Source organism: Microcaecilia unicolor, chromosome 4, assembly GCF_901765095.1.
Source record: "Microcaecilia unicolor chromosome 4, aMicUni1.1, whole genome shotgun sequence".
NCBI classification, from domain to species: domain Eukaryota; kingdom Metazoa; phylum Chordata; class Amphibia; order Gymnophiona; family Siphonopidae; genus Microcaecilia; species Microcaecilia unicolor.
The window spans coordinates 7,459,400-7,485,078 of record NC_044034.1 but is presented as its reverse complement, the minus strand read 5'-3'; the positions used below and the strand labels follow the sequence as shown (position 1 = coordinate 7,485,078).

The following is a 25,679-nucleotide window of genomic DNA, read 5'->3' as shown; positions in this document are numbered from 1 at the left end:
TATACAGTGTCATGACTCTCGGGGCTTGATAATAAGAAGCCCCAATATCATGGAGCATAACCCTGGCGCAGCAATCACCTGAAGTCTCTATTATTTTGTAAAGTCTCTTTTATTGAATAAATCACAGACAATTTACTCACAGATAGATGTTCAGGATACAGAGACTTCTGAATCTGGAGGCTGTGGGAGGTGGAGATCTGAAGAGAGGTAGTTGTATTGCAGGGGGAGGGGAAAGTAGTTGAACAGGTAGAAATAGTCCAAAGCTGGGTGACTGCAATGTGCAATATCTCATTTGGAAGAAGATATTTACAGGGTAAAAAATCCAGGTTCGTTACAGGGAGTGCGAGGGCTTAGACGTTACAGGGATTTTCAGCAGGACAGAGCTGTCTGGAGCGAGATGGTGGTGGGCTCCATGCCCTGGCTATATGGAGGAAGAAGCCCCACATGGCTGAAAGGACAAGGAAGTGGTGGGGCTTCATACAGGGAGGAGCAGACAGAGACCAATGGGGATGGAGCCTGCTATCAGATAGCAAGGGGTAGTCCTAGAGATAGGAGGGAAAGGTCATACCTGGCTGACCTCTGTGGACAGAATAGTAATACTGAGCAGGAAGACAAAAGAGCCAAGCTTGGCAGAGAGGGAGAGAGAGAAGGTTTGAGCAGCCTCACAACCAGTGATAGCAGTTCTTACACAGCCAAACAAGTGTGGTTGCACTGCCTGTGAACTACATTACCCACAGTGCATTGCTCATGTATTTTTCCAGTGGGGAAACTGCAGCAATGATAGTCCTTGGGACTGAGAATAACAGTAAAGGCATTACACACATTTTAGGATCACGTTATAAACTAGTGCGAGGCTGTCGGAGGACAGAACATACAGCCATCACTGATTGAGACCGTGGTGTCCAAAAAATTGACTTTTCCTGGGGAGTAGTCAATTTTGAATCTGATTGTAGGATGGTATGTATTGAAGGAATAGTAAAATTGTTTCAGAGTTTCTTCCCCTTCTGTCCAAATCATAAAAATGTCATCGATGTACCGGTAGTATTTTAGAGGTTTGGTCTGCTATGTATTCAGAAATGTCTCTTCCAACTCAGCCATAAAAAGGTTGGCATATTGGGGTGCTGTCCTGGGTTTTCTAGCCCATTATAAACCATAAAATTGTATTTCTCTGTTGATCACCCTTCTCTCACCTACCCACACCCATCCTGTTAGAATATCAATGAAATGCTTTGATGTCCCCATGCATACCCCCACCCTTCCACTCTGTCAGACAGTCAAAGTAATGCTTTGATGTTTCTCTCATATATACTATCTGCTACCTCATTTGCTTATTTCCGATCTGACAAAGAAGGGCAACCTTCGAAAGCTAATCAAGAAATGTATTAAGTTATGTCCAATAAAAAAGGTATCATCTTATTTTCTTTTCCATGTTTTATTTTGTTTGATTTCTATTGCCAACATACATAAAATCCGAGGGGTTGGTCCACACGCACAGTTCGCTTCGCGCAGTCAATAAGGCAGACCACTACTGTACTGGACTGGTCTTCTGAAACAACGAGGTTATTTAAGTAATTTTAGGCAATCAACTGGGTCAGTAAGAAGAGCAGAGGCCGGGGAGCCTGAAGGCATGAGCCCAAGACAAAGGTTTGAGCTTTGCACAGGATTTTGTACTCCTGGCACATTCCCTCTAGTGCTAATCTCCTCCCCTGATTACTGGTCATAGGAGAAACTCCTTCTCTCTAGCAACCAGTAATGTCATAGTAAAGTAAAAATGTATTTTTCTCATGGAGCCTCTAGGTGTTACTGTGAGCACCCTTAAAGCAGGAACCTAGGCTCATCACACATGTATTACTATTACTACTACTTATATTTGATTCAACAGGAAAATATATATACAGGAATGATATGTACACTCCAAAAACAATGCTAAACACTGGCTTTTGTACAGTCCAAGAACCCCTAATTATTTAATCTATTTATTTATTTGTAGCACTTGTATCCCACATTTTCCCACCTATTTGCAGGCTCAATGTGGCTTACATGATGCCGTAATGGCGATCGCCATTCCGGAATGAGAAATACAGAATATTATTATATTTAAAGTATAAGGAGTAGATATACAGTTCAATAAGAACATAAGAGTAGCCATTCTGGGTCAGATCAATGTAGGGTTACTATATTTTGTCCCCCCAAAAGGAGGACACATGCCCCACCCCCTTTCACACCCCACCCCGCCCCCTTTCACGCCCTCGCTCCGCCCCCGTCACACACCCTGTCACCCGCCCTCCGTGTCACCCCCCTCCCCTTACCTTACTACTGCCCTGGTGATCTAGTGACCTCTTTGGGGCAGGAAAGAACACCCTCTTTCCTGCCCGGAGCACTGCCCTGCATGCATCTTTCCTGTTGCTGATTTGGGCGCCGATTCAAAATGGCCGCCGAGAGTTGACGTCTCAGCGGCTGTTTTGAATCAACGCCGAGATCAGCAACAGTAAGGATGCATGCAGGGCAGTGCTACGGGCAGGAAAGAGGGGGCTCTTTCCTGCCCCGAAGAGGTCACTAGATCACCAGGGCAGTAGTAAGGGGAGGGGAGGCTAGCAGTCTGCCCGTTTGTCCGGATTGGCAAAATCCGCCCGGTTGCCCGGACATGTCTGGGTAAATCCAGACATATGGTAACCCTAGACCAATGGTCCATCTATTCTAGCCCAGTATCCTGTTTTCCAAACAGTGGTCAAGCCAGGTCACAAGTACCTGGCAGAAACCTAGAACACTCCATACTACAAATCCCAGGGCAAGCAATTGCTTCCCATGTCTGCTTCAATAGCAGATTATGGCCTTTTCCTCCAGGAATTTGTCCAAACCTTTTTTAAACCCAGATATGCTAACCATTGTTACCATATCCTCTGGAAAACAGTTCCAGAGCTTAATTATTCGTTGAGTGAAAGAGTATTTCCTCCTATTTGTTTTAAAAGTATTTCCATGTAATTTCCTCGAGTGTCCCAGACTCAGAGGTTAGCCTAGTTCACCAGAAACTACCTCCATCTTTCGTCTGCAGTATGTCAGATTGCTAGCAAATTTAAGTAGTAAATTTAAAACGAATCAGAGAAAATATTTCTACACTCAAATGTGTAATTAAACTCTGGAATTCATTGCCAGAGAAAGTAGTAAAAGTGGTTAGCTTAGTGGGGTTTAAAAAAGGTTTGGATGGCTTCCTAAAGGAAAAGTTCATAGACCATTATTAAAATGGACTTGGGAAAAATGCACAGCTTATTTCTGGGATAAGCAGCATAAAATGTGTTGTACTATTTTGGGATCTTGCCAGGTATTTGTGACCTGGATTGGCCACTGTTGGAAACAGGATGCTAGGCTTGGTGGACCTTCAGTCTGTCCCAGTATGGCAATACTTATATTCTTAAGTTCTCACTAACTAATAGTATGGGCTTGAAGAGAAATAACTTTCATCCACCACCAGGGTGGAGGTGTTGGAATGGTTACTAATTAAAAAAAAATCTACTTATAGCAGAAATCCAAACTTTTGTTTTTCAGGTGAGATGCGAAGTGAAGGAAGTAAAATTAGACATGGTACCACTTTCTTTTGACGATCAGTACAATGGATGTGAAGAAGAGATGGCCAACAAGATTATGGCTACACGTTTGCTACAGACAGAATTAGATGCAAACGACGATCTTAAACAAGCGTGGGAGAAAGCGAAGAGAAAGTGGGAGGAAAGAAAAGGGACCCTCCCAGAACTACCCGCAGGCTTTAAGGACGAGTATGGCATAGCACTACTGGTCTATACCGGTTCCTTTTATTCCAAGTTTAATCAAGAAGTGAGATTCGTTGGTTACTCTGCACAAGACTACATGGAGCACTTTCATTTGAAATCTCTCCACTTTTATGTGACCAGAGCAGTTCAGATCCTGAAGAACAACTGTTATAGTGGATGCCGGACTGTGTACCGGGGAGTTAAGGGCATTCATTTTTTACCCGCACTGGGAATCGGTAGCAAGGTCAGGTTAGGACAGTTCTCCTCCTCTTCCCTCAAGAAAGACGTCGCCAATTTTTTTGGCAATGACACATTCTTCACTATAACGACCTGTCTTGGGCCCTGCATTTCAGGCTATGCTTATCTCTCGACTGAGGAAGAGGTGCTCGTCCCCACTTACGAGATCTTCAATGTAACGGCCTTCAACAGTACTGCTCACACTTTTGTACTGAACAGCACAGGAAGGACATGCAGTAACTATAACTGTACCTACCTGGGTGGTAAGTATGAAACGGCTAAGCTACAGAATCTGGCTAATACAAATAGAACTGCCCCTACCCACGGGGTAAGTGGGATCAACTACAACTGCCCCTACCCAGGGGGTAAGTGTGATCAGCTATTTACAGAGCTTGGGCAATATGACCTCAACTGCCCCTACCAGGGGGTAAGTGGGATCAATTGTTTACAGAGGTTGGGCAATATGACCTCAACTGCCCCTACCAGGGAGTAAGTGGGATCAACTACAACTGCCCCTACCCAGGGGGTAAGTGTGAGCAGCTATTTACAGAGCTTGGGCAATATGACCTCAACTGCCCCTACCAGGGAGTAAGTGGGATCAACTACAACTGCCCCTACCCAGGGGGTAAGTGTGAGCAGCTATTTACAGAGCTTGGGCAATATGACCTCAACTGCCCCTACCAGGGAGTAAGTGGGATCAACTACAACTGCCCCTACCCAGGGGGTAAGTGTGATCAGCGGCTTAGGTATTTAATCTTGTGTTAACACAGTTATACCTGTAGTAAGAATTTGACTAATGCCAATATAATTGCCCCTATCTAGGGTATAAGTGTAACATAAGATGATTGTTTACAGAAGTTGAGTAATGGTGCCTGAATGTCTAGAACACTAATGCTAGGGACCTCCCCCCCCCCCCCCCCCCACCACCACCACAGTAAAACCCCTTTTTCTGGTTCATTCATTAATTTAAGTATTTATATACCTCTTAGACCTAAGCGGTTTACAGTTTTATTTTACAGGTACTGGGTTCTGTCCCTAGTGGACTCACAGTCTAAGCAGTACATTATATTACTGTCATACCTGGGGCAACGGAGGGTTAAGTGACTTGCCCAGGGTCACATGGAGCTAAAGAGGGAATTGAACCTGGTTCCCCAGGATCTCAACCTACATCAGGCAGCAGCAGGAATCGAACCCAGTTGCCAAGGTCCACAGCCCGTTACACTAACCATTAGGTCACTCCTCCACTCCAAAAGTGGGATCCAAAACCGTGGGGGAAAGTCTGAGGCCCTGGGCCACTACTTGCCCACTGCCCACACTTTCACAGTCCTCCTCTGCTTGATGAGGGGGTGCTTAAAATATTAAGGGAACCTTTCACAAAGACTGCAGTAAGCACCAATGTATTCAGCCTTTGGGTGGCAGGAAATTAGACCCAGTGCAGCAAAAAATGGCGTACAGCGGGCTGCGCTGAGGCGTCCCGTGGTAATTTTGCCATGTTCATGCACTACCCATACACTAAAAAATATTTTTCATTTATTGGCACAGGGGACGTGACTGGGCATAGTGTGGGCGTCTTCTGGTTTATTGGTTGGCACAGCTACATTGCCACAGGCTAACGGATGAATGCAGCTTTAGCACGAGTCCCTACTGCCTACAAAGCAGGTGGCAGAGCAGTGGTGTAGCTATGGGTGGGCACAGGCCCGCCCATTCTTGGCTCAAGGCCACCCAGCGGCTGCACCCCACATCAACATCTCTCCTCCGTAGCAGCATCCCCGCATCTGCCTGCATGTCTCTGAGCCCTGTACCTCCCTGGTGCACCTTACAGGCATCTCTGGCGCCTGCAGTGGTTTAATTATTGCTGCCTGCACCGGCTCTGCAGGCTTCCATCGGCCAGGTCCCACCAGACAGGAAATGATGAAAGCGAGGGCGTGACCCAGCCGATGGAAGCCTGCAGAGCCGGCGTGGGCAGCAATAATTAAATCACTGCAGGCACCGGGGACTCCTGTAAGGTATACTGGGGAGGGATGGGGTGGAGGACGAGAGATATTGATGTGGGGTAGGTGGAAAAAAAATCTATAATTTTTTCAAGTCTCCGGGGGGGGGGGGGGGGGGGGGGGCTGTGGAGTTCTGTGTCGTGCATGGTGTGGAAGGGCACATCGAAACTACTGGGTCTGGCTATGGCAGTCTGGCAGAGGGGCTGACCACTAAGGGTCAGACAGTAAAGGGAACATTGATGTGTAGCCATTATTCAAAAATTCTGAATTTCGGCCATTTTACCCCAGTGGTAAACATGGCCCTTCACGCGTGGAAATGATCCTTGTAAGAGGTGCTCTAACGTCACTCTTTAGTGCTCTTTGATAAAAGGGCCCTTAAGTCCACAACACACAATGATGAAGAGGTGAAAGGCTAACTTGACTGAACCCAAAGTGGCATACCAACAGCCTCTCTGAAATACTCTTGTCACAACTGTCAGGAATGGTGAGCCCTTGGGCCACTACCGATAACCGACAGTGGCAGGAGAACCACCCAAACACCAGAGACAAGGCAGAACTCTGACAGAAACAGCTAGACTTCACCTGCACTTGACCGCCCTTCCCCAGGAGTTGAGTCCCTGGGTGCAGACGGCCGACAGGACTTACCGGACAGGGCAGGAACTGGATACCAACTAGGTTGAACAGGGACGGAGGGTCAGAGGGGAAAGGAATATACGTGGACAGCAAAGCAGGCAAGCAGGAACCAGGGCCAACAGCAGAACAAACCGGGTCTTTGGCAGGCAGAAGACAATAGAACAAAACCAGGGAACAAGCCGGGTCTTTGGCAGGCAGCAGACGTTAGAATAAACCAGGAGACAAGCCGGGTCTTTGGCAGGCAACAGACAATAGAACAAAACCAGGGAACAAGCCGGGTCTTTGGCAGGAAGCAGACGGTAGAATAAACCAGGAGACAAGCCGGGTCTTTGGCAGGCAGCAGACAGTAGAATAAACCAGGAGACAAGCAGGGTCAAAGCCAGGGCCGTGCCAATGCGGTAAGCCAGGTAAGCAATGCAGGGGGGCGCCTGCCTTCGAGGGGCGCTGCTGCCCTGCGGTCCCTGCCTTCCACTCACTTGCAAAATCTTTTAGCTGAACTTGCGATCCGCCCCTGCCCTAAAACCGGAAGTGAAAGCAACAGCAGTATTCACTGAGGCAGGCAGGCTCTTCAAGTTATTTTAAAGAATGCAACCAAATTGCTATATATGCTGTGGTTTGGGGCTAATTCCGCACTCAGGGTGAGCTTCAGAGCTTGAACCGCATTCAAATTAAAGACAACCTGAAATTTTAAAAGTGCTAAAAATAAGTTTTAAAAGTATTTGTATTAAATCTAATTGCAGAATTCAGGTGCTGGGAGTCTGTACTTGGTTGTCATATGCTCAGATTTGTTTAAATCGTATGCAAATTAGTCCGTTTTTGGGAGGTTCTCATTTGCATATTTATGAATAAAAAATGATGGAAGTGTTTACAGCCTTAATGTTAGGGCATGGCTCTGATCAAAAGTGTGAAGTTTGGTCCAAAAACGAAGGGTTTATCTAGTGTTTTTCACTAAAACTTCCCATTACAGTGTCTGTATGTTAATCTGCATTCAAATAGAGCTCTCTGATTGGATGATCAGCTTTTGTTAGAAATCTGCCGGGAAGGGAACAGAGTGAGACAGCAACTGACTGTCCGTTTGGCCAAGAGAGACATGCAGCTGTGAGTTCCTGTGTGTGTTGACTGAAATTATAAAAGACTGCCAGATTATGTGGTAAATGAGAAAATATGAATGAAAAGAGGTTGGTGGAGATTGAAGTTTGAGATTTCTCTAGTGAAAAAGGATCTGAATATTTCAGGATTACTTGAGTTTATGAAGAATAGAAAAGGGTGAATTTCAGTTTAAGAGTGTTTAAATCCTATAAGCTATATAAAGGCTAGGTAGATTTAAGTGACTGTAAGCAAGGAAACCTTAATATTTAATCTGAAATAAATATTTGATCTGATATAGTTGATCAGAGACAAATGTTTGATCTGAATTATATCCTTTGGTGCAAAGGAGATTAGAAAAAGAATCTTTGGAAACTAAGAGGACTTTGCTCACATTTTGAATTAGCATTCCTATTTTGAGTTGGAAATCTTTGAAGTGTTATGAAAATACATTTTGCTTTAATGAAATTGCTAAACTTTAGAGTCAGAGACTTATCAATGAGGGATACATACAGTGCTATTTTTTTCCTGAGGTCCAGCTTACTTGCCTGCTCCCTTCTGTTCCTGCTCTGCTAGACGGAGGGGGTGGGGGCGCCAACTGATAGTCTGCAGGGGGGCACCAGAGACCCTAGGCACGGCCCTGGTCAAAGCTGAAACCGGAAATAGCACAGAAGCACTGCAACAAACTCTCACCGAAGGAAACTCCTCTGAGGACCTCTGTTGCAAGGCAAAGCAGAAAGTTTCCAGGTGGTTAATAAAGGCAACATACAAGGGAGTTCACCAGGTAAGGGTGCTGCTAAGTTCCAAAAAAAATCCCCAAGCCAAACTAGATGGCTGGAAGATCCGGACTGGACTGGAATATCTTCTGGAACATGGAAAACAGCAAGTAGTCAGTCCATAGCAGCCACCATGTATAGCTACCAGGTGGCGAGATGAATGAAAGCATGAAACATGGGCTAAATCGTAACAAATCTCTTTGGAAAACACTTTCAGCAGTATTTACAATCTCTGCGAGAAGTTTAAAGCAGCTGAATTATCTTACCCACTTCTGCGCTCCTTCACTCATGAGCACGTCCAGTCCTGAGCTCTTTCAGCTCTTCCTTGGTTTTTTTCTCTCTTATTTTTTTGAGGCTTTCTTTCTTCTCTGCTCTTCCTTGTAATCTTTTAGCTCATCTGGGCCCCTCCAGTCCTGTCGTTAGGAGTTACGGACCAAGAAAGGGATCTGGGTGTCGTCGTCGTCGATAATACACTGAAACCTTCTGCTCAGTGTGCTGCTGCGGCTAGGAAAGCGAATAGAATGTTGGGTATTAGGAAAGGTATGGAAAACAGATGTGAGGATGTTATAATGACGTATCGCTCCATGGTGCGACCGCACCTTGAGTATTGTGTTCTATTCTGGTCGCCGCATCTCAAGAAAGATATAGTAGAATTGGAAAAGGTGCAGCGAAGGGCGACTAAAATGATAGCGGGGATGGGACGACTTCCCTATGAAGAAAGATTAAGGAGGCTAGGGCTATTCAGCTTGGAGAAGAGACGGATGAGGGGAGACATGATAGAGGTATATAAAATAATGAGTGGAGTGGAACAGGTGGATGTGAAGCGTCTGTTCACGCTTTCCAAAAATACTAGGACTAGGGGGCATGCGATGAAACTACAGTGTAGTAAATTTAAAACAAATCAGAGAAAATTTTTCTTCACCCAACGTATAATTAAACTCTGAAATTTGTTGCCGGAGAAAGTGGTGATGGCGGTTAGCTTAGCAGAGTTTAAAAAGGGGTTGGACGGTTTCCTAAAGGACAAGTCCATAAACCGCTACTAAATGGACTTGGGAAAAATCCACAATTCCAGGAACAACATGTATAGAATGTTTGTACGTTTGGGAAGCTTGCCAGGTGCCCTTGGCCTGGATTGGCCGCTGTCGTGGACAGGATGCTGGGCTCGATGGACCCTTGGTCTTTTCCCAGTATGGCATTACTTATGTACTTATGATATCACTTGGATTCCTTGCTGTCTTTGGGTGACAGGAAATTATTCCCAGGGAGCTGCTTCCAATATCGTGTCCACTTATCCTGGATCACTAAGTCCAGTCTCTTCCACTGCGAGTTCTTCATCTGTCTTGTTACTGTGCAGGAAAATCCCTCTTTTATCCTTGCCTCAGATCACTGGGGTTCTCAGGGTCTCACCCACACAGGACCCACAGCTTTCCTGTATCCAGAGGTCAGTCTGCTTCACAGGAGGCAGAAAAGGGGGTTAGAAAAAAAACCCACAAAACCACAACCTTCCTGTCTTTACTTTATCCTGAGCCCAGGATGGTTCTTCAGGGCCCGACCCCAGCAAGGCTGCTGATCTGAGCTTGTTACTGGGAGGCAGAAACTGAGGTAAATGATCCCTTTGTCTCCACAACTGGGGCTTTAAATAATGTGGAGGGGCATAATCGAACAGGGGCACCCATCTATAAGGGAGCCTCTCTAGGGACGGCCCCGTAAAGAAGCGTACCCGACCGTATTATCAAAACAAGATGGGTGGCCATCTTTCGTTTCGATAATACAGTTGGGGCTGGCCAAATCTCAACATTTGGGTCGACCCCAGAGATGGCCGACATTGGTTTTCGCCGATAATGAAAACCGAGGCCGGCCATCTCAAACCCGGCCAAATGCAAGCCATTTGGTCATGGAAGGAGCCAGCATTTGTAGTGCACTGGTCCCCCTCACATGCCAGGACACCAACCGGGCACCCTAGGGGGCACTGCAGTGCACGTCACAAATTGCTCCCAGGTGCATAGTTCCTTTAACCTCGGTGCTGAGCCCCCCCAAACCCCTCCCCCCATAATCCCACTCTCCACAACTGTACACCACTACCATAGCCCTAAGGGGTGAAGGGGGGCACCTACATGTGGGTACAGTGGGTTTCTGGTGGGTTTTGGAGTGCTCACATTTACCACCACAAGTGTAACAGGTAGGGGGGGATGGGCCTGGGTTCGCCTGCCTGAAGTGCACTGCACCCACTAAAACTGCTCCAGGGACCTGCATACTGCTGTGATGGAGCTGGGTATGACATTTGAGGCTGGCGAAAAAATGTTTTTAATTTTTTTTTTTTAGGGTGGGAGGACATTGGTGACCACTGAGGGAGTACGGGGAGGTGATCTCCGATTCCCTCTGGTGGTCATCTGGTCAGTTCGGACACCTTTTTGAGGCTTGGTCCTGAAAATAAATGGACCAAGTAAAGTCGGCCAAATGCTCGTCAGGGCTGCCCTTCTTTTTTCCATTATCGACCGAGGCCGGTCATCTCTTAACCAAGCCCCTGTCCCGCCTTCGGTACACTGCCGACACGCCCCCTTGAACTTTGGCCAGCCCTGTGACGGAAAGCAGTTGAGGGCAGCCAAAATCAGCTTTCGATTATACTGACTTGGCCGCCGTTAGGAGAAGGGCGGCCATCTCCCAATTTGTGTCGGAAGATGGCTGCCCTTCTCCTTCGAAAATAAGCAGGCTAAGGACCCAGCTAACTCCTCGCCTGACTGCATCTCAAATTTGGGACCCAGTTAAAAAAAAAATCCTTAGTGGTTATCACTTTATTCTGCTTCCAGGGCAGTATCACCCCTGAACAAGCAGAATAATACCTTCGATGCCTCGGGCTTAGTGACACCAGTGTTATAGAAAGCTTTCAAAGGTCTGTTAAAAACGAAACGCAGCACCACATCCTCTCCCCATGCTGAACCTCCTGAAATTTGTGCTACATGAGCAGATCTTGAGAGGATAGTGTGAGGGGTAAATGCCGCTGAAAATCCAGGCATGACCCAGTCACTGCGATTTAACAGAGCAGGAGTTTCTCCTACCCAGATAACCCTCTCTGAATATTCTTTCCTAAATATTTATTTCTATTAAACTAGGAACTACTACTACTACTACTACTATTTAGCATTTCTATAGCGCTACAAGGCATACGCAGCGCTGCACAAACAATATATCAATATATCAACTGACACCATTGCTGTTACTGTAATCTGTAAGGGTCACCTGAAGTAAAGCACCAGGGATGATGCTGTTCAGAAGGAATCCTGTTCAGAAGGAAGGGATCCTCAGGAGCTTAACCGAGATTGGATAGCAGAGCCGGTAGTGGGAGGCGGGGCTGGAGGTGGGGATAGTGCTGGGCAGACTTATACGGTCTGTGACAGAGACGGTGGTGGGAGGTGGGGCTGGTGGTTGGAAGGCGGGGATAGTGCTGGGCAGACTTATACGGTCTGTGCCAGAGCCGGTGGTTGGGAGGTGGGGCTGGTGGTTGGGAGGCGGGGATAGTGCTGGGCAGACTTATACGGTCTGTGCCAGAGCCGCTGGTGGGAGGCGGGGCTGGTGGTTGGGAGGCGGGGATAGTGCTGGGCAGACTTATACGGTCTGTGCCAGAGCTGGTGGTTGGGAGGTGGGGATAGTGCTGGGCAGACTTATACGGTCTGTGCCAGAGCCGGTGGTGGGAGGTGGGGCTGGTGGTTGGAAGGTGGGGATAGTGCTGGGCAGACTTATACGGTCTGTGCCAGAGCCGGTGGTTGGGAGGTGGGGCTGGTGGTTGGGAGGCGGGGATAGTGCTGGGCAGACTTATACGGTCTGTGCCAGAGCCGCTGGTGGGAGGCGGGGCTGGTGGTTGGGAGGCGGGGATAGTGCTGGGCAGACTTATACGGTCTGTGCCAGAGCCGGTGGTTGGGAGGCGGGGATAGTGCTGGGCAGACTTATACAGTCTGTGCCCTGAACAGCATAGGTACAAATCAAGGTAAGGTATACACAAAAAGTAGCACACATGAGTTGTCTTGTTGGGCAGACTGGATGGATCGTGCAGGTCTTTTTCTGCCGTCATCTACTATGTTACTATGTATGTTACTATGTGCATCAGCGGTAGAGGATTCCAGAAATAATCCAAACGCGGCCCTGGAGACTCCAACACAGCACTTCACACCCTCACTAGAAAAACTGAAAGGGATCAGCTGCCACATCAAAACAGTTTCCACCTTACAGAAACAAGAGGGGCCCTGCAACTCCACAACAACCACCCCACAGAAATAATGAATGACTCGGCAGCCCCAACATAACACTCTCCACTCCCACAGAAACAGCAAAAGGGGCTCAGCGACCCCAATATAACAACTTTCACCCCCGCGAAAACAAGAAAAGGGACTTGGCAACCTCAACATCACACCTCCCACTCCAAGAAAGACAAGAGGGGCTCAATAGACCCCAATATATCTCCCCCCACTTCCATAGAAACAAGAAGCGAGGCTTGGCCCCGACATAACAGTTCCCCCCCCCCCCCCCCCCCACACACACACACAGAAATAAGAAGAGGGTCTCGGCAGACCCAACATAACACCTACTACTACTTGACATTTCTAAAGCGCTACTAGGGTTACGCAGTGCTGTACAATTTAACATAGAAGGACAGTCCCTGCTCAAAGGAGCTTACAATCTAAAGGACAAATGTACACCTTTCACCTCCAATCACCTGTATCCTTTCTCAATCTTTTCTCCCTCCACACTCTGCCCTTCCTCTCCTTCAGTCCTTGGCCTTTCAACCACTCTTGTCTCCCATCCCGTCATCCGACACTCCTTTCTTCTTTATCCTGCTGTCCCTTTACCTTATCTCTCTCACCCCCACTTCCCTTTCTTCCCCTCTGATTCCCCTACCCTCTCTCTTCTTATCCTGACCCCAACCCTATATTCTCTGCCCCATCCCTTGTCTCTAAGCACTAGGCTCCTCCTCCACTCAAAATGCTGTTTAATACATAAGAAAAGGTTCGTGATTTGAATTGCCTTTATAATGCTTAATAGGAAGAGCCCTGGAGGGATTTGATGGCTTTGTGTGCTGTGTATAATTTCATTAGCAAGGTGGGCCAGCTGGGTTCTGTGTATGTGAGAATAAGGATCACTGGTGAACGTCAAGGGAGCCTGAGGTATTTCCTTGGAGTTGAAAACTCTTAGGGGGTAAATTCTATAACAGGTGCTCAAGTGGTCCTTATTCTGTAAGGTTAAGTAGGCATCAGCTTTATACAAACAGTAGCCCAAGTCTTTTACCTTGTTCCTGCAAAAACAACCTCTGACATACACCGAGATCCCGTTAACACACACGGTCTGTGTCCTGTACATGGCAAGACAAGTCAGGGTGGGTTGGATGGATTTTGATGGCAGGACCAGTGCTGGGCAGACATTTTTTTTGGTCTGAGCTCTGAAAATGGCATGGATGGATCAGGCATTTTTCTTTATACCACATTCATATCCTATGTTACAAGTGCGGGTCCTGTATATCTTAGTGGGGGGTGGTGGATGGGGAGAAAGACATTGTAAAGTAGAATTTAGCGAATAAAATGTTGTAATAATATTATTGGATTGTTGTTTCAGTAACGATTTGATAATGAATGTGACTGTTGGGCAGACTGGATGGACCATGCGGGTCTTTATCTGCCGTCATTTACTATGTTATGCTGTCTCTTATCTAGTGCAGAACCTGCTCAATCTTAATAATTAACAGCATGAGTCTTACTGGAAATGCAAATACAGTAGTCCAACTTTTTATTCCTAAAATTCTGATCTCTGTTTTTTAGGGGGAAAACCAGACGCTTGCAGCCATGCAGGTAAGAAGTGTCAGTTGCTGTCCCGGTGGACTCGGCCTCAGGATTGGCACTTGGTTTTGACGTTGAATAGAGTTACATTGTTCAGTGTTGTAAAAATTCCCCATTCTCCAGGTTTACAAGCGGGGAAAGCATGCGGAGCATGGCTCAGGGAACCCCTCTGTGCATATGTTCATCTGTCTGTTTTCTCTCTGTGTGATTTCGACCTAGTGGGGAGCGGTGGTTTGAATGGATTGGCTCCCGTACATACTGTTGGTTTTCAAAGAATAATGCAAGGAAAAAAGGAGAAGAAACCCTCAAACAACAGTCACAACACAGAAATAAAAAACAAAAGCAGAGGGGTAGACCAGTGAAGTCTCAGACCAGTGGGTTTATTAAAAGCAGTCAGTCTGCGTTTCGGCCTCAGGAGTCAATTTTAATAACTCAGCCGACAACGGTAAAGCACAAACACTGGAGCTGAACGACCCGATACAAGAACGTCAAAGGAACCAGCTAACAACTGTGCCAAGCAGCAAAAGCCTGTCCGTTGACTCCTGAAGCCTGGCGCGTTGTGCGCCAAAACGCAGACTGTGTCGAGTCTTTTTAATTTTTTTTCACTTACATTTTTTTTTATTATCACAATTTTTTAACAGCCAATATGCACAGAATAAACAACCGTCCCCTTCAAGCCCACGCAGGGGCAAACAAGTTTAGGTGGCAGAGCCGGTGGTGGGAGGCGGGGCTAGTGGTTGGGAGGCGGGGATAGTGCTGGGCAGACTTATACGGTCTGTGCCAGAGCCGGTGGTGGGGGCGGGACTGGTGGTTGGGAGGCGAGGATAGTGCTGGGCAGACTTATACGGTCTGTGCCAGAGCCAGTGGTGGGAGGCGGGGATAGTGCTGGGCAGACTTATACGGTCTGTGCCAGAGCTGGTGGTGGGAGGTGGGGCTGGTAGTTGGGAGGTGGGGATAGTGCTGGGCAGACTTATACGGTCTGTGCCAGAGCCAGTGGTGGAAGGCGGGGCTGGTGGTTGGGAGGCGGAGATAGTGCTGGGCAGACTTATACGGTCTGTGCCCTGAAGAGGACAGGTACAAATAAAAAGTAGCACATATGAATTTATCTTGTTGGGCAGACTGGATGGACCGTGCAGGTCTTTTTCTGCCATCATCTACTATGTTACATCATGAACGTCCTGAACAGCAATATTAACTCCTCTGCCTCGATCCTATTTACAGTGGGCCTGGTAGCCTTATCCTTTACCCCAATGAGCTGTGCGTTATCATTCTGCTTTACCCCCTCCACATCCAACTCACTCATGTCTTGGGACATGACACAACTCTTCCGTTGTACGATTCCCTAGTGTGGCCACATGAACTTTATCTTACCACAACATCACTTTGTATTTGTTCACACTGGAGTCTGCAAGCGCCTCTCCGGTACTATGTAAGCCACATTGAGCCTACAAATAGGTGGGAAAATGTGGGATATAAATGTAACAAATAAATAAAACAAGTGTTTAGAATAATTACATATATATATTTATATATATATATATATATATATATATATATATATATATATATATATATATATATATATATATATATATGCGAATAAGTACTTTGCCTAAGTGCTATTCTGTAAATACTTTTACTAAGGTTTCCTTACAAACTGTGTATGTTAAGTGTCCTGCGACCCATGGGAATACAATGGACTGTTCGGCGTTTACACTCACGAATCATTAACACACCTTAGTAAAAGGCCATTTGCAAAGGACGTGGACACCTAGCAGAGATTGGGTGGAGCATGGTGGGTCTCAGTGACGCAGGTTAATGTCTAGGATACTGGGCGTTACGTGGTGACTGCAGCCCCTGTACCAGCTCTATGACTGGCGTAACCGCTCCCTCCTAAATGTTAGGTGTGTCTATACCCAGTTACGCTTGTATTCAAGAAAGGAAATGGGTTTCTACGTTCCTTTATAGGATAAACCTCTCTGGGTTATAGAGCTGCCCTCTAAGAGGGCAATTGTATGAAGGGGCCTCTATTTGGGGCCTCCCGTCTACAGGAAAATAGTTGGTAATATGTAACCTGTCGTTAAAATCATCCGTAGTACCTGAAGATTGGAGGGTGGCCAATGTGACACCAATTTTTAAAAAGGGTTCTAGGGGTGATCAGGGAGATATAAAACAACAATTATGGCAACGTGAACAACGATTGATATTTCAATTTAATACAATAACACCAAATGGAATGAATAAAAATGTAGAATGGAAGGCATTTTACTGAGAGGTCCCTTTAAAAGGCAGACAAAGGCTGATAGGCCAAGGTCAATGAGCTCGTCAGTTTAAATACCGCAGCCATCTTGGAGCAGGGAATCAATGTAAAAAAAGCTTTAGAAAAGAAAGTTATGCAAGGAGAAAGATAGATTTCCTGAAGCAGCGAAGGTATTTGCGAAACAAGACATTCTTGTCGAGGAACAACGGAGGAATAACAGGATGAAAAATAACGTTTTCAATCCACATGAATAATAATTAGTGCAAGGCACGGAAAGCCCGACGGGGAAATCAGCAGTGCATACCCACAACGAAAGGGAGAAAGTTATATCTGAGAGAAAAGCAGAGAGAGAGAGGAGATTTAACAACACCAGCCGGCTGGAGAAATATAAAAGAAAATATGAGATAAGTGTGGGTTTTGGATAGGGCAGTAGAATTACCCAGTGGCGTAGCCACAGGTGGGCCTGGGTGGGCCGGGGCCCACCCACTTATGGCTCAGGCCCACCCAACAGTAGCACATGTTTAGAGGTAACTGCTGGGGATCCCAGGTTCCGCCAGCTGAAGACTTCCCCCTGATGGTAATGCAAATGCTACTCTCCACAATACCAGAACCTGCACATGCTCAATTTTCAGTGCGTGCCTGCTGCAGACTGCCAAGGTGGAAAGAAGAGTTTTCCCACCAGCTGAGATTTGTTTTTGCTGGTGAAGGAGAGGGAGAATACTTGGTGCCCACCCACGTCATGCCTAGGCCCACCTAAAATCTGTTGTCTAGCTACGCCCCTGGAATTACCGTGAGAGAAAATGTACTAAATGTGTGGTGTGAATATAGACAGAATGAAGGTGTCCGACAGCTGAAGTAATGTGTTTTCACGGGGTGTAGAAATTTAAAATTGACCAACAGTGAAACATGAATGTTTTTTTCTCAGTAGGAGTTTTTTTTACATTGGTGGCAAACAAAATAGGACCAATGATAAGACTGACTCCACATAGTTTCCTGGAATCCTTTTCAAAAAGAAGGTTCTTACGCACCTGAGAGTGTGACAGACCAGGAGTGGAAGTATTGAGGTCTGCTTAATAACTGTATGTAATTAATAGGTACACTCATGTGAAAATAACATTCAAAGGAGTGGAGGAGTGGCCTAGTGGTTAGGATGGTGGACTTTGGTCCTGGGGAACTGAGGAACTGAGTTCGATTCCCACTTCAGGCACAGGCAGCTCCTTGTGACTCTGGGCAAGTCACTTAACCCTCCATTGCCCCATGTAAGCCGCATTGAGCCTGCCATGAGTGGGAAAGCGCAGGGTACAAATGTAACAAAAATAAATAAAAGTATCCTTGGAATAAACTCATAATAGATGGTATACTACTTGCAATGACAACACAATACGTAATAGAACATTATAATTGGTAGTGAAGGGTAAGGCAAAGTTGTAGCATATAGATGAGTAAGAAGAGTTAGAACGTAAGGTGACTGATTTGAAGAAAGGTGCACATGAGGTCAGAGAGGTGATTAAATGTTATTTCAGCTAGGGTAGGAGTGGACAAATATGTCCTGCTGCGTTGAGACACTGGGCCCATTGGGTTGGGGGAAGCATCAGACTCTGTGGAAACAGAAGGGATTGTGGTTTATTAATTCTCTGCTCTTCTTAACAGCTCCGAGGGCCGTCCTGGCCTTGCCCATGGCGATGACCTCTCAACTCTTCAGCGGACTGACCCTGCTGATTCACACTGCCGCTATGAAGCTCTTCCGCTAGAGTTTATCAAAATAACTTTTGTTTAAAACCAGTTATCTTTCTGTGGAGTGCTGTGAGATGTGGAGGGGCGTTTACAGGGGCAACGATTTTAACCATTCAGTGACTGCTGGGTACCCCACCACTGGTATCATTTGGCTTTCTTATTGCACAGATCAATTTCAGGTTGGAGGGTTGCTTATTATTTCAGGGATATTTTCATCCAGTGGGAGAAACTTAACCATTGTATAAGAAGCGGAAGAAGGGCAGCGAGTAGATAATGAGCACTTTGGATTTGATCACAGATGTGGAGCTTAATCTGCCGGTACGGTATCAAAAAAAGATTCCAAATCACTATACGCTTACTACATCCCAAATGGGTATCACTTAAAAGGAATTATCACATGCCAAGGCTTCGCATTAGAATTATTCAATATTTTAAATCATAAATCCATTTTTTTTCATTTATCCATCATGAAACATTTTTGTTTCAAAATCCTTCCTATGAATTTTTTTAAAGTGTGTGCAAAAAAATTCAATAACAATATGGGAAAAGCCTATTATTTTTAACATCTTACAACATTTTTACCATGACCACATCACATCCTCTTTGCAAAACCTACTCTGGCTACCAGTGCCTAACAGGGACAAATCTAAAGCTCTACCTCTGATTTCAAGGCCCTCAGACAAAATGGGCCAGAGTACTTACATATAATAAAGTTAACCCTTTACAGACCCTTTAAAGACCTCTAAGGTCCTCTCAAGGAGCATCACAATCTGTCCCCTCATCAAGAGAAATTGTATGATGTGATACCTTCCAGTGAGCCTTCTCAAGAGCAGGGCTGGTGTTAGGAGGTGTGTGTGTGTGTGGGGGGGGGGGGGGGGGGGGGGGGCAAACAGGGCAACTGCCTTGGGTCCCACAGCTCCAGGGGGCATCTCTTCCCCTTCTCCCCACCAAAGTCCGTCTCCTCCTCCCTTCCCCTCACCTTCCCGATCTTCTTTAAAAAAACGTTTTCCAGGTGTAGCTGCCATTCTCATAAGCTGCCTCTGGCTGCCCCAAAGCTTTCCCTCTCTGCCGCGATCCCAGGCAGAAATAGAAAATTGGATCAGAGGGGGCAGATCGCTGCAGAGACGGCAAGCTTTGGGGCAGCTGGAGACAGCTTGTGAGGATGGCTACTGTGCTGGGGCCCCTGTGAGAAGGGAAATAAATCTTTGAAGAAGACTGCAAGGTGAGGAGAAGGGAGATGGACCGTGGTAGGGAGAAGGATGCCTGGACTGTGTAGTAGCAATGCAGGTGGGGAGATCGGGGGGGGGGGGGGGGGGGGGAAGAGAGGGGATCAGGGACCCCCGCCTTAATATGTGCTCTGGGCTCCACCATATCTAAAACCAGCCCTGCTCAAGAGTAGCCCTACGCTCTGCAATTTAATCCCAGAGGGGCTACATCTAACTCAAGACTACCTCTACTTCAGGAAGCAGGTGAAAGCCTGGTTCTTTTCTCAAGCCTTTAATACATAGGGTGACTGAGTAACACTCACTCCGCCGCACCTGGACTAACTTGCAACTTAGGCCAGTTCCTCATAGGGTATTCAACTGAACGTATAATTTGCCTTCAGCCTGTCCAGTTTGAATATCTCAGCTTCTCTTGCCACCTTGTCTACCGATTAACTAGGCAGACAGGGAGGCAAGATGTTAAGATGTTTCATTGTATTGTATTGAATGATTAGCATTAGCAATCATGTGTACGTTATTTGAATGTTCTATTGAGTATCAAGGTTCTCCATGTGTAGCGTGTGGATATCGGATCTGTGTTATATGAACGTTCTTCCATGCTGGTAGCTCATTTTCTGATGATTTTTTATCATATTTCTGTTACATGATTGTTTTACAGTATTGTTAAATGTGTTTTTTTTTCTGATACTGTTTCATGCCTATTGCTCATGTTTGATCTATTCTTACTGTACATCGCCTTGAAGTGAATTCCTTCAAAAAGGCGCTAAATAAATCCTAATAAATAAATAAACGTTAGTCCTATTATGAGGTTTCAATTTGCCATTTCCAAGTTTATCTCACTGATTGTATTTATGCTTAAATTTGGTCATTTTACTGCTTTGCTGTTTGACATAATTGTACGTTTGATGTTCAGCTGTACCTGCTTTACACGGCCTTGGGTGAATCTCTTCATAAAGGTGGTTAATAACTCTCAATAAATAATATAGGGCCCTTTTACCAAGCGGTGGCTTTGGCACATGGGATTGCACTGAGTAAAAGGGGGTAGTAAATGGATGTGTGCTTCTTAAACATTTGGCTCCTATTTACTGACTCCTATTTAGCGCTGCCTGACAGGGCTGCTGAGGGGGGGGGGGGGCAGGGGGGGACAAAATTCCCCGGGCCCGGGTTTCCAAGGGGGGCACGGCGCCGCAGTCCCCTCCACGCACCCCCCTCCGTTCACCACCGGGCCGGGCCCCACTGAATTCAAATCATAGCGTCTTACCTCAATTTCGCTCCGTGTGAAAGAAACACAGCAGCGACAGTCTGCAGATTGCCTCCCTTCGGGCCTTCCCTCCCTGTGTCCCGCCCTCGTCTGACGTAACTTGCGCAAGGGCGGGACACAGGGAGGGAAGGCCCGAAGGGAGGCAATCTGCAGACTGCCGCTGCTGTGCTTCTTTCACACGGAGCGAGGTTGAGGTGAGGCGCTATGATTTGAATTCAGTGGGGCCCGGCCCGGTGGTGGACGGAGGAGGGCGGTGATGATGACGACGATGACCTTGGGGGGGGGCGGCCTTGCCCCGGACCTGGCCCAGTATCTCGGTGGCCCTGCTGCCCGATTATCGCTGGGCCTGCCTACTCCTCACTGGTTCTAGAAAATAAAAACCATTTCCTAGTGCTGGAAATGGTGAGCCTGGCCATAGGGCCGATTCGCCTCGTTCTACCCCAGCAGTAGCCCTACTGCCCGATGATAAAAGGAACCCCTAAATGTTATCTTTGAAAGGCGACCCGAAGTCAGAACAACCCAACAATGTCACTGCTTCAGCATCTCTGCCTTCATGCTTTTCCGTTGGGTCTTTTCTTTGGGTCAGAATTACCACTTGGACACTCTTCCTCGTGGTTTTCCTTGGTTATTCGGGACAGTCCCACTTCCACCCTCACTGTATGTTTTTTGTCTTTCCCTGTGGAAGGCGTGTGAACCTTTTTTATTCTTTCGTTGTTTAACAAAAGTATAACAATTAAAAAAAGATTTCACCATGCTCTCTCTCTCTCTCTCTCGTTTTAAAAAGGATTAAAGATACTACTAATCGTTTCTGTATCACTACTAGATGTAGCAACTATCCTAGCTGCAAATCTCATCCTCCGTCCAGCTGTGACGTTTGAGAAGGAAGAGGTTTTGATAACATTAAGGGAGCTGTGGGTGGGGATGAGAATCCTTCTGGAGCGCCTGCCAAGAGGAGTATGCTGTATACACTTTGTCTCTAGTGGGCTCACAATCTGAGTTTTTTTTGCGCCTGGGGCAATGGAGGGTTAAGTGACTTGCCCAAGGTCACAAGGAGCTGCAGTGGGAATTAAGCCCAGGTTGCCAGGATCAAAGCCCAATGCGCTAACCATTAGGTTACTCCTGCACTCTAATGCAAAGCCTTGGCACACAATATTCCTTTCTTATGATACCCATTTAGGATGTGATACATATAGAGAAATTTGAACAGTGCCAGGTTTTAAAAACAAATGTGAATATGCTTCTCATATCTTTGTACACATATTCTTCAATGTGATTGTAATGTATTACGGACTGTGTACTGGGACTTGTAATAATGAGGATTATTATTATGCGAAGCCTCTGGATTTTATCTGACTTCTCGTGATGATGACGGTTTACAGTACCGGAATAAGGTGCTGCTGAGTTTTGGATGAACTTTGCCCTGTTCCCGAGTCCTGTGCAGGACCGAGATCGGTTGTATTATTACTGTTCTGAGCTGATTCTGTGAAACATTTTGCTTGGTTTACTTCTCTCTGGAAGCAGCTTCCAGTACGGCTGTGTTTTGTCCCAGCCTGTGAAACATTATCTTGCCATGGAAATCTTGTGATATTTTTAAAATTGTATTTGTTTTACAGGTTGGTCAATAAAGTCTTTTATGATTTTGCTCCTTTGACTGTTTATTTTTCCTTTACCCTCCTCACAGCCTGTTTTAAACACAATTTAGGGAAACTTTGGACATCCTGGCCCTGCTAATTCCTCTGAGTGTCCTCTTTTAAAAGAATTTAGGATCCGTGGGTCTGCAGCCTGGAGCCCTTGGGATTACTGTATGTACAGTAAGGAGGGGAAGAGTGGTTAGAACAGCAGACTTTGTACCAGAAAGACCAGGGTTAACACTCCACTGCCTCAGGTCCAAATTCAGATTGTAAGCTCTCTGGGGACAGGGGAAATATCTAGAGTACCTGAATGTAACTCACCTTGAACTGGCACTGGAAATATTAATGAGGGAATATAGCAGTCAGAGTTAAATTTCCAAAGCTGTGATGGGTCAATTCATGCTTTATGAGGAAGAGTCTAAATCCGGGTGGGTGAGAGAGAGAGAGAGAGAGAGAGTAATCTAAGCCATTTTCAAATGCCTGATAGGCTCTCTGAGAGAGCAATCTTCAGAAGCAAAAGAACAGAAGAATAGCCATAGTGGGTCAGACCAGTGGTCCATCTAGGTCAGTATCCTGCTTCTAAAATTGTCCAATCCAGGTCACGAGTACCTGGCAGGAATGCTACCAATCCCAGGGCAAGCAGTGGCTTCCCCGTGTCTATCTCAATAGCAGACTATGGACTTTTCCTCCAGGAACTTGTCCAAACCATTTTTAAACCCAGCTACGCTAATCGCAGTTACCATATCCTCTGGCAGCGAGTTCCAGAACGTAACTATTCTTTGAGTGAAAAAATATTTCCTCCTATTTGTTTTAAAAGTATTTCCATATAACTTCATTCAGTGTATTTTTGGAAAGAGTAAAAAAAATGGATTCACTTCTACTCATTCTACACCATTCAGGATTTTGTAGACCTCAATCTTATCTCCCCTCAGCCATCTCTTTTCTTGTATGGAAAGCTGCTCTTTTCATGCACAAATCAGCTGGCTGATACCTATATAAACTTATATTGTGAACAGGCTGCGTGTGTGTCACTTAACCCAGATTGAACAGAGGCATTTGCGGGACCTGGGGTTGCACAGAAATGTATATTTACAGGTACACATTAGAGAAATGCCTGTATGTGAATAAATTAACCTACACTGAAAGGAATCTGCATGAATTCCCAGGGGTGATTTTTAGAGTGGAAGGAGATGGAACACTTTCTTTCATTTGGAAAAGCTGCTGAATCCCATAAAGGCAGAGGAATGCGTACATTTTTTGGACATCCGCACAGTTATAAAATTATAGTTACATATGTGTGTGTATTTAAGGGAATCAGCAAATACTGTGCCATACATTGTATTGTTATTTGAATATTTTTACTGCTGTAATTGTCTATTTCTTATATTTGACTTATTCTTGTTGTACACCATCTTGAGCGAGGTGGTAAATAAATACATAAATAAATAAATAAATAAATAAATAAATAAATAAATATGGTGAAAAATATAACTTCAAAATAATAAAAGAATTTGCCTTATTTCCTGCCCCCCCCTTATATACTGAGGTCCATTGAGGATGTTTGGCATTTGAAATAGTTCATGGATCTGCCACTCCTTACAAGTACATAAGTGTTGCCATACTGGGAAAGACCAAAGGTCCATCGAGCCCAGCATCCTGTTTCCAACAGTGGCCAATCCAGGTCACAAATACCCGGCAAGATCCCAAAAATGTACAAAACATTTTATACTGCTTATCCCAGAAATAGTGGATTTTCCCCAAGTCCATTTAATAACGGTCTATGGACTTTTCCTTTAGGAAGCTGTCCAAACCTTTTTAAAACTCCGCTAAGCTAACTGCCTTTACCACATTCCAGTGGCGTAGCCACAGGTGGGCCTGGGTGGGCCAGGGCCCACCCACTTTGGACTCAGGCCCACCCAAAATTGTGACACTCTTGCTATGGCTGGTGGGTATTCCCAAACCTTGCCAGCTGAAGATTTTCTGTCCTTGGGCAGCCAGTGCTATTCCAATTGTCAGCCAGCAGCACTTGCCTTGAGCTGACGCTAAGACCGGCCCTTCTGCACATGCTCAGTTTTCACACATGCAAAAGCACTGAGCATGCATGGCCTGCCTACAGCAGCATCAGTTTGAGGCAAGTGCTGCCGGCTGCCATTTGGAAGAGTGCTGGCTGCTCGAGTAGTAGAGTTTAAGGATTCCACCAGCTTAAATATTTAATATTTGGGGTTTGTGGGCAGGGAGGGGTGGAGAGAAGAGCAAACTGGAGGAGTACCGGGGGGGGGGGGGGGGGGGAATTTCATGCCCACTCACCCTTGGGCTCAGGCCCACCCAAAATTGGCTATCTGGCTACGCCTCTGCCACATTCTCTGGCAACAAATTCCAGAGTTGAATTACACATTGAGTGAAGAAAAAGTTTCTCCGATTCGTTTTAAATGTACTACATCGCATGCCCCCTAGTCCTAGTATTTTTGGAAAGCGTAAACAGCTACATTTGATTGCATTACGTCTGCTTTAAAGTTGTTGAGATCTCAAAAGAGAATTCTATTGCATTTTCTAGATTCTAGGAATGTGAGATGGAAACCTCTTTGGTTGTCTTTTTCTTATCATACTGCAGGGATTTGGAACAAGTTTCTGAATAATTTCAGAATTCTTACAGACAATTTATTGTTTTGGCAACATCTGAAAACATTTTTAGAGAGCTCAAGATACTTATTGTGATTTTTATATAACGACTGGGAATGACTGGGGATTTATTGTAAATCTCCAAATTTGGTTACTCTTTTTTGTAATCCACTCCAAACCAAAAGGGATTTGGTAGAATTTAAGTGAATAGAATTTGTTTCTTGCCCAGATGCTCAAGAGATGTGACTAGTTTAAAGTAAAATGCTGAGGGCCCAATGCAGAAAAGCTGCACTGTTACCGCATGGTAGACATGGGTGTTATTGGCTGAGCAACGCACAAAGAGCTTGAGCACAGATTGAACTCATGCGGTATACATGCTGCAAATTGTATTACAATGTATAGTAAAGAGGTCATTAAGTACTCTGTGTCATTGCAGAAACGGAAACTGTGGCTTCTGATGCACACATAAGAACATAAGAATAGCCATACTGGGTCAGACCAATGGTCCATTTAGGCCAGTATCCTGCTTCCAACAGTAGCCAATCCAGGTCACAAGTACCTGGCAGAAACCCAAATAGTAGCAACATTCCGTGCTACCAGGATGCTACCAGCAGTGGCTGCCCCATGTCTGTCTCAATAGCA

General features: G+C 45.8%; 1 protein-coding gene across 3 annotated transcripts in view; it reads left to right on the top strand.

Annotated features, from left to right (window-relative positions):
• Nucleotides 1-25,679, top strand: part of LOC115468271 (ecto-ADP-ribosyltransferase 5-like) — a 106,129-nt gene that overhangs the window by 34,277 nt on the left and 46,173 nt on the right. For 2 of the 3 annotated variants that reach the window (XM_030199853.1, XM_030199854.1), the window contains exons 3-5: nt 3,544-4,264; nt 14,292-14,321; nt 18,220-19,115. In XM_030199853.1, coding sequence (XP_030055713.1) covers nt 3,544-4,264; nt 14,292-14,321; nt 18,220-18,320 — 852 coding nt within the window. In that variant the 3' untranslated portion in view covers nt 18,321-19,115. Of the gene's footprint in view, nt 1-3,543; nt 4,265-14,291; nt 14,322-18,219; nt 19,116-25,679 lie in introns of those variants that run through there. The other variant, XM_030199855.1, reaches the window with a different exon arrangement.